We start from the raw sequence: 12,222 nt of genomic DNA on the forward strand, positions 1-12,222 counted from the left end.
CAACATTCCTTGCTGAAAAGGATAACCTTATTACACAGTTTTGGCCGTAACATGGAAGTAGAAGTTTCCTGGGACCTTCTTTTTTTTTCTTTAATTAATTAATTAATTAATTTTTGGCTGCTTTGGGTCTTCATTGCTGTGTGCGGGCTTTCTCTAGTTGTAGCGAGAAGGGGCTACCCTTTGCTGTGGTGCGCGGGCTTCTCATTGCACTGGCTTCTCGTTTCAGACTAAGGGCTCTAGGCGCATGGGCTTCAGTAGTTGTGGCACATGGGTTCAGTAGTTGTGGTCTGTGGGCTTTGTTGCTCTGCAGCATGTGGGATCTTCCTGGACCAGGGCTCAAACCGGTGTCCCCTGAATTGGCAGGTGGATTCTATTTTTTTTTTTTTTTTTGCGGTACGCGGGCCTCTCGCTGTTGTGGCCTCTCCCGTTGCGGAGCACAGGCTCCGGACGCGCAGGCTCAGCGGCCATGGCTCACGGGCCCAGCCGCTCCACGGCATGCGGGATCTTCCCAGACCGGGGCACGAACCTGTGTCCCCTGCATCGACAGGCGGACTCTCAACCACTGCGTCACCAGGGAAGACCGGCAGGCGGATTCTTAACCACTACCACCAGGGAAGTCCTCCTGGCATCTTCTGAAAACGGTTTTAGTTTGTCTGATAAAAGACAGATGCAGTGAGCAACAGCTTTTCCTTCCTGTCTTGAATTAAATGGGATGCCTGGGGGAGGAGCATCAGCCACTGTGTGGCCATAGGGTAACAGGCAGATGGAAAAGTCCAAGAGAGTCACAGAGAGCCATGAAGCCAAGGCCAGGAATACTATATCTCTAGATTTCCCGGATACAGGATGAAGACATCCCTAATTTGTTTAAGCCACTCTGTATCCAGGTTTTCTCTTATCTTAGCATTCCTAATAATAGACTCCTTGACAAAAATTTGTGGAGATTATATGAAACGATACTTGTTGAGTGCTTAACACATTGCCTGACAAATAGAAAGCACTACAAAATGTACACTATTATTATTTATTACTGTACAATCTATCATTATTCATTACTATACAGGATCAATGCCTTCTATTACATCCTTGACAACATCTAGCATAGCCAAGTGCATCAAGATAAAGATTTCCGGGCTTCCCTGGTGGCGCAGTGGTTGACAGTCCGCCTGCCGATGCAGGGGACGCAGGTTCGTGCCCCAGTCTGGGAAGATCCCACATGCCGCAGAGCGGCTGGGCCTGTGAGCCATGGCCACTGAGCCTGTGCGTCCGGAGCCTGTGCTCCACAACGGGAGAGGCCACAACAGTGAGAGGCCCGCGTACCGCAAAAAAAAAAAAAAAAAAAAAAAAAAAAAGCTAAAGATTGCCATTTGATGCCACAATCCATGCCTTGGAAGAATTTTGAGGTTTAATAAGGACATAATTATATGCATGTATAACAATCTAAAGGCATTTAAAGGCAATGATTAACTATATAAACATTTTGCTCAGGGAAGCACTGTAGGATTTCTGAAAAGGGAAGATCCCTGGGTGAAGTGGTCCAGGGAGACTCCTTGAGGGAGGTTGGTCTTAGGATGGGCCTTGAAGGGCAATGATAGTGGAGTGCAGGCATTGAAAATGCATGCCCATGGGGATTGCCTGGGGAAATGTCCATGGGATTTTAATAAGGTCTGCCTGAAAATATGCTGTTGGCCCCTGCTGATCCCCTTAACCTCACTCACTCACCCATCCCCAACTCCTGGTGCCCTCTTCTCCAGAGAAAAGGCTGGTAGAACCCTTGGCTGATAGAAGCTGCCTGGTTGGGCGGCTAAGGCCCCTTCCCTATGGGCAGCTCACGGCTAATGGCTGACTGATAAAAGTCTGCTTCTTGCCTAATTGCACTCTGCGGTACAGTCTCCGCTCCAGAGCTCCCTGTGGGATCAGGCTGAAGTCGCCTCCAGCTGAGACCACATCTTTGTTGAGCTCCTTGTCCTATTCTATCCTTCTTCCTTCATCCTCTTTCTCCTGGGATGACTCTCGCAGTAAATCAAATGCATGTGATTCTCTGTCTCAGGAGTCTACTTCCAGAGACACTGGCCTTGTTCATGGTAGATATTCATTTGAGAAATGTTGAGTAAGTGATGGAAGCAATAGTTGCTTCATATACTCATTTGCTTATTCCTTTGTTTATTCTTTCAATAAACCCATGTTGAGCAGCTGCTGCAGGTTCACTGCCCAGGCATTGATGAAGCAGAGCAAAGATGTAATCTTTGCCTTTTACAGACTCCAATGGATACAGGTAACCAAGCTAGGGTGAAACAGAATGGGGGTAAAGGCACAGGCCCAGAAGCACACAGACTTGAGATGAAAGCTGGTTTATTGCTAGCAGTGCTTAACTGTGCTTAGTCACTTAACTTCTCTGAGCCTCTTTATTTCCTCTGAAATATAGGACTAAACCTATTTACTCGATGATTGATGGAATTAAACGAGATAATGGGTGTAATTTCTCCAACTCATAGCAGAATTCAATGTACGTTAGATGTCAGTATTATGTTATAAGTGCTACGGCTATAAGTCTTTACCTTGGGCACGAGAGGAAGAATGCTCTACACATGGGACAATAGTTGGAAAAGGGGTGCTTCTCTCTATTTCTGCTTCTTCTTTCTAAAATTATTTTGAAGCTCACCCTCTAACAATGCCCTGGGTGTTATGGAAATTCAACTTGAATGTCTCTCTTCCTATTCAGTTGTTACCTAACTGGTAGTTTACCAACACGTGATAGCTTTATATTAAGAAGAAGGAAAGGGGGTAAGGAGGAAGAGGAGGCTGAGTAGGAGAAGAAAAGAAAAAGAAAGAGGAGGAAAAGAAAAAAAATGTTGCAATCTAATCCAGGGTTTATGTTAGCTAATTTGTCAAAAATTTCCTGGCAGAAATGACCTTTCTGAACAGCCCCTGGAATTATTCCTCTCCTGTGGGAGATGAGGGTTAAGTGAGCCCAGTAGCAGCTGCCGTGCATAATAAGATGAGAAATTATCCTAACCTGCTTCTTTTCTGGAAAAGTACCGATTTGGAGTCACCCCACATTATGTGAAATATTTTCCATCTACGTCTTGGGTTCCAAATATCCTGGAAGGATCCTACGAAGCAGACAACATGGCTTGTATACCTAGCACAGACACTGGTGTCTAATAATTCTTGAACCTGAAATTTATCGAAAGAAGAATTGGTAATTTAGCCTTACAAAATGCTATTCGTCTTTTTCTCATAACTGCCAAAAACAATAGTTTATAATGCAAATGAAAAGGCCAGTTTCCTGGAATCACCTGAGAGTGTGATTTATTTTTTGCAAGGTATTGTATCAACTTGCAGTAATTACCAAGCACGTCTGTGATCATCAGAGAATCTGACAAAACATGGGCATTCAGCATGAGAGTCCCAGAATGCTAATTTGTAAATCTGTCAGATTCCTCACCATGGTGAGAAACGGTGTTAAAATTGCTTTCAACATCTTAATTAGTGGTAGCCTTCCAGAGAAATGCAATATCTCCAGCTCATTTTTTTTCATTTCTTGATTTGTTTTTCAACAAGAAGATTATTAAAATTTGAATCACGATGATCATGAGAAAACAGCAGGCAATTTAGGAATGCTGATGCAAAAGTGATTGGGTGGAGGGGAGTTTTGATTGCTCCAGGATGCTAAACAAGGAGATCAGATTCTGTGTCCTGTGTCCTTTTCTTACACTGACCTTCGAGCTTTAAACTGAGAGTCCCCCTTGGAGGAACCATGGGGTCTCTGGTGTGGAAGAGCAGCGAGCTCCTTCCATCCAGTGTGAAAAACTTCATTCTGTGATGTCCATGGGTAGTAATGCTATCATGGTTCCTCTTTACTGGGTAACACACCAGGCTCTCTGCTGTAATAGACTGACTCTCTTCTTGTCTAACTTCCCCACAACCCCAGAGCATAGGTACCATCAGCATCCAGATGTTCCAGATCAGGGAAGAGGGGCTAAGAGGGGTGATGGGACTCGCCATGCTCACACAGCCAGCAAGTCATTCCATTGCTGGAATCTGTACTTGGACCTGCTGCTTTATCTTGCCCTTGGAGGAAAAGTTCTGCACATCTGCACCAGGAAAGTAGATGCTGACAGCAGGGTTCCCCATCTCCCACAGACCTTGCTCTTTTGCATGGCCTCTGAGCCACAGATGGCTGGCACCCACTCACCTCTGCTGCTAGACCTTTTGCCAGATCTGATTTATAGCTACATGTTTATGACCTCCATAATTCACCTCCAAGTTCTATCCTGAACATATAAATATATATTTTACATGCTGCTTTGCTTGTCTCTCTAACCCCACCGAATTTTCTGCAGAGTTTATTGATAAATAAGTTTAATTCCAGTATTCTTTGCAGGGCTTCTCCCTGAGTTTGGAACACTGCACTGTACTTACTGTGTGTTTGATGAAGGAGGGAAGCCTGATACTCAGCTTCTTCTAAGTGTCTGTCTAGCAGCTACTTTTTTCCCTGCAGAGTGTTCTCCCTCTATGGGAGGAAAACACTCAGGGAAAGCAAAACATTAAAGTCGCTAGAAAGAAGTTTCCTGTAGCACCTCTGTGGGACCACAATTAGTTCTGTCCTATGTTGAAATATTTCACTCCAAGAAATGATACCAGATCAGGGATATCAGCTCGGTGCTTTGTGACCCCCTGGAGGGGTGGGATAGGGAGGGAGGGAGGGAGGAAGATGCAAGAGGGAAGAGATATGGGAACATATGTATATATATAACTGATTCACTTTGTTATAAAGCAGAAACTAACACACTATTGTAAAGCAATTATACCCCAATAAAGATGTTAAAAAAAAAAAAAAAAGAAATGATACCAGAGGCACGGAAGTTTCTGTTTACCATGAGACACCCCCCCAGGTGGTTCCCACCCCTGTTTGCACAATGGATATAAGCAGCTTTTTACATGAAAGAGCTCTCTGCAGGAGGTCCCTTTCGTCTTATCTCTTTAGCAGAGCTATATTGTAACCAACCTTAAATCAGGCATCCCCATGCTCTACTCATCTCCTGCTCTAGCACATTTTCAAAACTTTTGATCACACAACACCTTGCCTAAACTGTTGGTTCTTTCCTTGATCAAAGAAGTAGACATGAAGAATAAGTCATTAACAGATGCTCAGATCTCTTCCCTAGCTTCTTCTTCAGTAATCCCCTAAACAAACTGTGTGAACAGCATAGCATCTAGAGCAAGATCACAAGGATTAGAGAAGCCTGCACTTGTAGTGGGGGATGGCTACGAGTTTGATCCCTCTCTCAGTGATTAACTTAGATTACGTCCCCTTTTCGCTTTAAAAACTTTCATGGCTGAGCAGAGTCTTCGGATTTGGTTTTTAGGGGACATGAGTCTACCTTCTCCCCAGATTACTGGCTTTCTGATTAAAAGCAATGTTTCTTTCTACCAACACTTGCCCCTTAGGGATTGATTTTCAAGCAGCCAGCAGCCGGACCTGAGTTCGGTAACACGGACACCTCCGATCCTGCACCCAGAGAGCCCATCTAAGTGGTATGAGGCAGGTTCCACCTAGGGGTTTTTTAAAAGCCCCGCCCTCTGCCTCTAATATGCAGCATTACCTGTACACGTGCACATTTGTTGGGTTTTTTTCTTTTTACTAATTAATTCTATAAGAGATGGTCAGTTCGTTGTATGTTATCTGAGTTCTGAAAAGGTGTCATGTAAATCCAGGAATTAAAAATTTTGAACACATGATGCCAAACAGTTGGCTGCTGTGGTGTATTGAGCAACAAAAAGGAACCAATGCAGGGAGAAAAAATTAATTCACCACAGTCAGCTAGGTTTAGTGTCAGAATAAATAAATTTATAATATAAAAACAAAAGAAATGATAGACACAGCCATGGCCTAAATAGAGGCAGGGTGGATAGAACAGGGTGTGTGCTTGAGTCCCAGACTAGAGTACATATTTTAGCTCTAGCCACATCCTGCTAAGACATCCCAGGCAAGTAATTGAGCCTCTCTGTTCGCCGCTTCCCTCATCCATGACCAGTATCATCAACATAGTAAGAGTTGGCATAAGGGTTATTTTTTAAATCAAGTATAGTGTCAGGTGTCCATTAAGCCCTAAATATAACTATTCTTTTTGATGTTGTGATTATGTTGTTGAAACGGGTTTATCTCAAATCACAGCTGTAATCTGGAACTTGGTAAGACAGGAAACCCACAGATAAAAATAAGTAGAAACCAAAGAGGTAAATGCATTAAGGTTCAAATGGCAAAGACAGTCAGAGGAGGGAGAGAGCATTCCACATTGGCCAAGGCAGAGTTCAAGGAGTTGGTGGGGCTTCTCCAGAACCTTCAGGGTCAGGGGGGAACAGGTAGAGGTGACCAGAGGCAGAGCCAGCCCTACACATAGAAATGGTGAGGAGACCACTGGGTGTGGGTGGGAGGAGGCCACCCAGGAGGTTACCAGGCCACACGTAGAGCCCTACACCATCCTACAATCGTCCAGGCTCTGCTGGGAAGAGGGTCTTCCCAGCCCAGGGAATGGGCTGCACCAACAGCACCTGGTCTACGGACCACCATAGGATTCCTTCAGGCCAAGGCTCCTAATGGCCCTGAACACCGAAAGAAAGTGTTGTGTGTGAGTGGAAGAGGGGGAACCCAGTCTTCTCTGGGAAGATGCAACTTCCTCAAGAGATTTGTAGGGAAACTTGAATTCTGAGAAGTTAAGAACCAGAGGGAGAGCTGAACGACGAGGCACACCCCAAAACATCTGGGTTAGAAAGTGGAGCAACTAGCCAGGAAATTTATTAGACAGAGAAAACTTTTATAGAAAAACTATTTAGAAATCAACTAAGACTGGGCGGGGCGCCAAGGGAAGTGACGCGAGGAGGCGGTGCGGCCTGGGGATTGCTGTCCGGTTGCGGGTTGGCATGTCGGCTCGGACGCGGCAAACGCCTTTCCCGGGCGTTGGAGGCCACTTCTTTAGGGGCTGCCGCGCGCGGGTAGCAGAAGGCGCTGGAGTCCGTCATGCTGAGGGAGGTGTGCATATCGAGCCCCGGTACAGACTGTTTCCCCAGCTGACCAGATCCCAGGTGATCAAGGTGGAGTTCTTCAGTGCAATCATGTGGTTCTGGATTCTCTGGCGATTCTGGCATGACTCAGATGCCGTGCTGGGTCACTTTCCATATCCAGATCCTTCCCAATGGACAGATGAAGAATTAGGTATCCTTCCTGATGATGAGACTGAAAATGTAGACTCAACTCTTTCCAAGAGCCAGGTGAGAATTTCAAGAAATTACAGACGTCATATTGTATATTAAAGTTGTAAATTAAAGTGTTTTGGTCAAGAAAAAAAAAAAAAAAAAAAAACTAAGAGCAAACTTTGAGCAACCATCAGCAAATAGAAATAAAACCCCAGATGTTAGTATATGAAAAAGCAGGTGGAGCATGATAGGTGTGTGATCATGTAATTTTTGGTTCAAAATAAGAAAACTTTGAGAGTGAGAGAAAACATTAAAAAGAAGTAAAGTTTGATAACTGTTTATTGAGTACAAATTAGTTGTATTATATTGTTGGAGCCACCATACTGTCCTATTCAAAAACAACTTTAAAAAAATGTATAATCTATATAAATTAACATGGAAGCAAAACTTACCCCCCAAAATTTATATTGATTATGTGAACATCGTAAAATATATCTTAAATTCTTATCCTTGGTTTCTATTCATGTTGTTTAACCAATTTTTTAGTTATATCTGTCTCTAATACCAAGACACTAGTATTTTTCTGAAGAATATATTCTCTTTCATTATGCTTTTTTTGTTTTTGTAAATTTATTGAAGTATATGTATACACAAAAGTGCACAGATCATAAGTGTACAGTTTGATGAATTCTCACAAAGTAAATAGCTCCATGTAACCAGCATTCACATCAAGAAATAGAGTGTTACCAACACCCCGAAAGCCTCCTTGTGTTGCTTCCCCTCACTCCTCCATCAAATTTAACTACTGTCCTCACTACCAACACCATGGACTATTTTTGCTCACTTTTGAACTTTATATAAATGCAGTTATGCATCTTTCTCTTAGAATTATGTTTGTGATGCTTATGCATATAGTTGTGTGTAGTTGTGTTTTTTTTTGTTCTTGTGGCTGTACAATGTAAGAATATATCACAATTTACTTTTTTATCCATTCTACTTTAGAAGAATATTTGGGTAATCCCCAATATTCTTTTATGAATAGTGCTGTAATAAACATTTTTCCACGTGTTTTGGATACATTTATCTTGAGCCTGTAACTAAGGAGTGGAATTGCTTAGAGTATGGTGTATGTTTAGAGTTAGTATGTGTATGTTTAACTTTGGTAGATACTGCCAAGTGGTGTTCCAAAATGACTGTACCAGTTTGCATTTCCACCACTAGGGTGTAAGGGTTACAGATGCGCTGCTTTGGGGCTAGCATTTGGTATTGTCTCTGATTTTCATTTTAGCAACTCTGGTGGGTGTGTAGTGCTGTATCATTGTTTCGGTTAGTGATTGCTGTGTAACAAAATACACCAAAACTTACAGGCTTAAAATAACCACTATTTTACTACATGGGCCAATTACATGGGTCAGAAGTTTTGGCCTGTGGTCATCTGGGCAGTGTTTTTGCTAGTCTTTCCAGGGGACACTCATGTTGCTGTAGTCATCCAGAGGCTAAGCTGGTACTAGACAGTCCACCACGGCCACACTCACATGTCTGACATTTGGTAGTTGTTGTCGCCTCTGCCTCCCTCTCCAGATATTCTGTCATCTTCAAGGGGGCTGGCCTGGGCTTCTTTGCATGGTGGCAGCAGCATTCCTAGGAGGTCCACAGCATCATTTCTTCCACATTCTCCTGGCCAAAGCAAGTTACAAGGCCATCTCAGATTCAAGGTCTTCTGGAGTCTTGTATGAAAACATGTTGTACTTGTGGAAAGTAACATTATCTTTTCATGGGAGGAAAAGCAAATTCTCATTTCAAAAAAAGCCATGCCTGCAGAGACTAAGAAATTAATGAGGCTGTGTTTGCAAACAATCTAACTATAATTATTGTGTGTTAATTTACATCCCCCAGATGATTAACGGGTTTTTCACTTTTTTCACAAGTTTATGGCCCTTTCAAAGCTTGCTCATGTCTTTTGCCCTGTGAAGCTGTGTATTATATATTTTGGACAAATGACCATTGTTAGATGTATATATTATATATAATCTTTGTTCTATGCACTGGCCTTTTAACACTTAACAGTATCCTCTGATAAACACAAATTCTCAATTTTAATGTAGTCAGCCCTTTTTTTTTTTTTTTTTTTTTTTTTTTGCAGTATGCAGGGCTCTCACTGTTGTGGCCTCTCCCGTTGCGGAGCACAGGCTCCGGACACGCAGGCTCAGCGGCCATGGCTCACGGGCCCAGCTGCTCTGCGGCATGTGGGATCTTCCCGGACCGGGGCACGAACCTGTGTTCCCTGCATCGGCAGGTGGACTCTCAACCACTACGCCACCAGGGAAGCCCTCAGCCCTTTTTAAAATAACACTTTTGTTCCTAATTTAAGAATACTTGCTTACCAGCAAGTCATGAAGATATATCGGTGGCCAAAAAGTGCCTTTGATTTTTCAGTACAAATAAAGGACACATTTTTCATTTTCACCAAGAACTTTATTGAACAACGTATTCACCCTTTTGTTCCACTACCTTCTGTCATTTTGCAGGTGACTTCATAATTCCATCTGCCCAAAACTTTCTTTTTGAGCAAAGAACTGTTCCAGGTGCCTTTTACAGTCTTCCAGGGAATTGAAATTTTTTCCATTAAGAGAATTTTGTAAAGACTGAAATAAATGGAAATCCGAAGGTGTTATGTCTGGTGAATATAGCGGATAAATCAGAACTTCCCAGCCAAGCTATAACAGTTTTTTTGCCTGGTCGTCAAAGAAACATTCGGCCTTGCATTATCCTGATAGAAGAATATGCATTTTCTGTTGACTACTTCTGCACGCTTTTTATCGAGTGTTGCTTTCAGTTGGCTAATTGGGAGCAGTACTTGTTGGAATTAATTGTTTGGTTTTCCGGAAGGAGTTCATAACGGAGGACTCCCTTCCAATCCCACCATATACACAACATCACCTTCTTTGGTTGAAGCCTGGCCTTTGGTGTGGTTGGTGGTAGTTCACCTCACTTGCCCCATGATCTCTTCCGTTCCACATTATTTTTTTGTACAGTATCCACTTTTCATCCCCCATCACAATTTGTTTTAAAAATAGAATGTTTTCTTTATGTTTAAGTAGAGAATCGCATGGAGAAATATGGTCAAGAAGGTGTTTTTTGCTTAGCTTATGTGGAACCCAAACATCAAAGTTATGACCATAACCAAGCTGGTGCAAATGATTTTCAGTGCTTGATTTGGATATTTTGAGTATGTTGGCTCTCTCCTGTGTGGTATAACATTGATTGTTCTCAATTAATGTCCCGATTTGCTTGCTGTCAACTTCAACTGGTCTACCCAACTCTGGAGCATCCTCCAGCGAGAAATCTGCAACACAGAACTTTGCAAACCATTATCGACACCTTTGCTCAGTCACGGCACTTTCTCCATACACTGCACAAATCTTTTTTTGCATTTCAGTTGTGCTTTTACCCTTCTTGAAATAATAAAGCATAATACAACGAAAATGTTGCTTTTTTCTTCCATCTTCAATATTAAAAGGGCTCTACAAAAATTCACCAATTTTGATGTCTTTTTTTAAATGCACGCTGATATGACAGCTGTCACATACAGTCTAACAAAATTGTTTCCCATGACGTTAAAGACAGCTAAGTGCTATTAGAGCCCTCTTACGGAAAAAACAGAACAAACATTTTGGCCATCCCAATATTTATGTTATGTTCTTAAAGTTTTATAGTTTTACTTTTTATATTTACATGAACAATCCAACTGAAATTGATTTTTGTGTAAGCTGGGAAGTAGGGGGTCAAGATACACTATTTCTTCCACATGGTAGCCAATTAATACAATATGTTAAAAATAACTTTTATACACTACACTGGAGTGTCACTTTTGTCATAAAGTACATGATGGTATATGTGTGTATCCATTTCTGGACCCTATGTTTTTTCCAATATATCTGTCTGTTCTTTCACCACTAGGACAAAGTCTTAATTATTGCAATTTTAAAATGCCTTAATAGCTGATGTTCCAAGTCCTCCAGAATATTCCTTCTGCTCTTCAAGATTGCCTAAGTTGTTCTTGGCATTTTGCATTTTCCTGGACATTTTAGAATTAGTGTGTCAATTTTCTGAAAACAAATTGGGATTTTGATTAAGATTGCTTTGGATAGAGTAACTTGGGGGGAAATGACATCTTTGCAATATCAAGTCCTCCTTTCCATAAACATGATATGCCCCCTCCATTTATATTGTTCTTCTTTCATTTATAGTAATAGTATTATATAGCCCCTAGTGTAGAGAAGTAGAACATCTTTCATGACATTTACTACTATTTCCTCTTTTTAACTGAAAAATTTTATTGCAATCGTTGAAGATTCCTATGCAGTTACGAGAAATAATACAGAGAGATCCTGTGTACAATTTACAAAGTCCCCCTCAAAGGTAACATTTTGCAAAATTACAGTATACTATCACAGCCAAGATGCAATCTACCAAACTTATTGACATTTCCCAGTTTTACTTGTACTCTTTTGAGTGGTGTGTGTATTGAGGTCTATATAATTTTGTCACATGATAAGTTTGGGTATTCACCACCACAGCTGTTTATTTGTTGTTTTGCTAAGAAATAAACAGCTCCATCACCAGAAGGATCCCTGGTGGTGCCTGTTTATAACCAAACTCACATTCTTCACACCCACCCTCCTCCTGTCCCTAAACCCTGTCAAGAGCAAATCTGTTCTTCATTTCTAAAATGATGTCTTTTTTTAAAGTTACATAAATAGAATCTTACAGTATGTAACATTTTTGAATTAGCTTTTTTATTCACCCAGCAAAATTCCATGACGATTCACCCAGCGTTGCACCTATCACAAGTTCATTCTTTTTAATCGCTGAACAGTATTTAATGGTAAGCCTTTAACATAGTTTAACCATTCACTTGTTTAAGGAAAGCTTGGCTGTTTGCAGCTATTGGTTATTATGAATAAAGCTGCCATGAACATTCATGCATGATTTTTTTGTGTGAACCTAAGTTTTCATTTTATT

At 41.7% G+C, this 12,222-nt stretch overlaps 1 protein-coding gene across 1 annotated transcript in view; it reads left to right on the top strand.

Annotated features, from left to right (window-relative positions):
* Positions 1 to 6,924: 6,924 nt before the first annotated feature.
* The window catches only part of LOC309825397 (NADH dehydrogenase [ubiquinone] 1 beta subcomplex subunit 2, mitochondrial-like), a gene marked incomplete at both ends in the record, with an annotated part of 58,830 nt that continues 53,532 nt past the window's right edge, over positions 6,925 to 12,222 (top strand). The window contains one exon of the mRNA XM_082658927.1: positions 6,925 to 7,272. Within this exon, the coding sequence (XP_082515053.1) occupies positions 6,925 to 7,272 (348 nt within the window). The remainder of the gene's footprint in view (positions 7,273 to 12,222) is intronic.

The sequence above is a fragment of the Grampus griseus genome (assembly GCF_964374135.1).
Source record: "Grampus griseus genome assembly, chromosome: 7".
Taxonomy (NCBI): domain Eukaryota; kingdom Metazoa; phylum Chordata; class Mammalia; order Artiodactyla; family Delphinidae; genus Grampus; species Grampus griseus.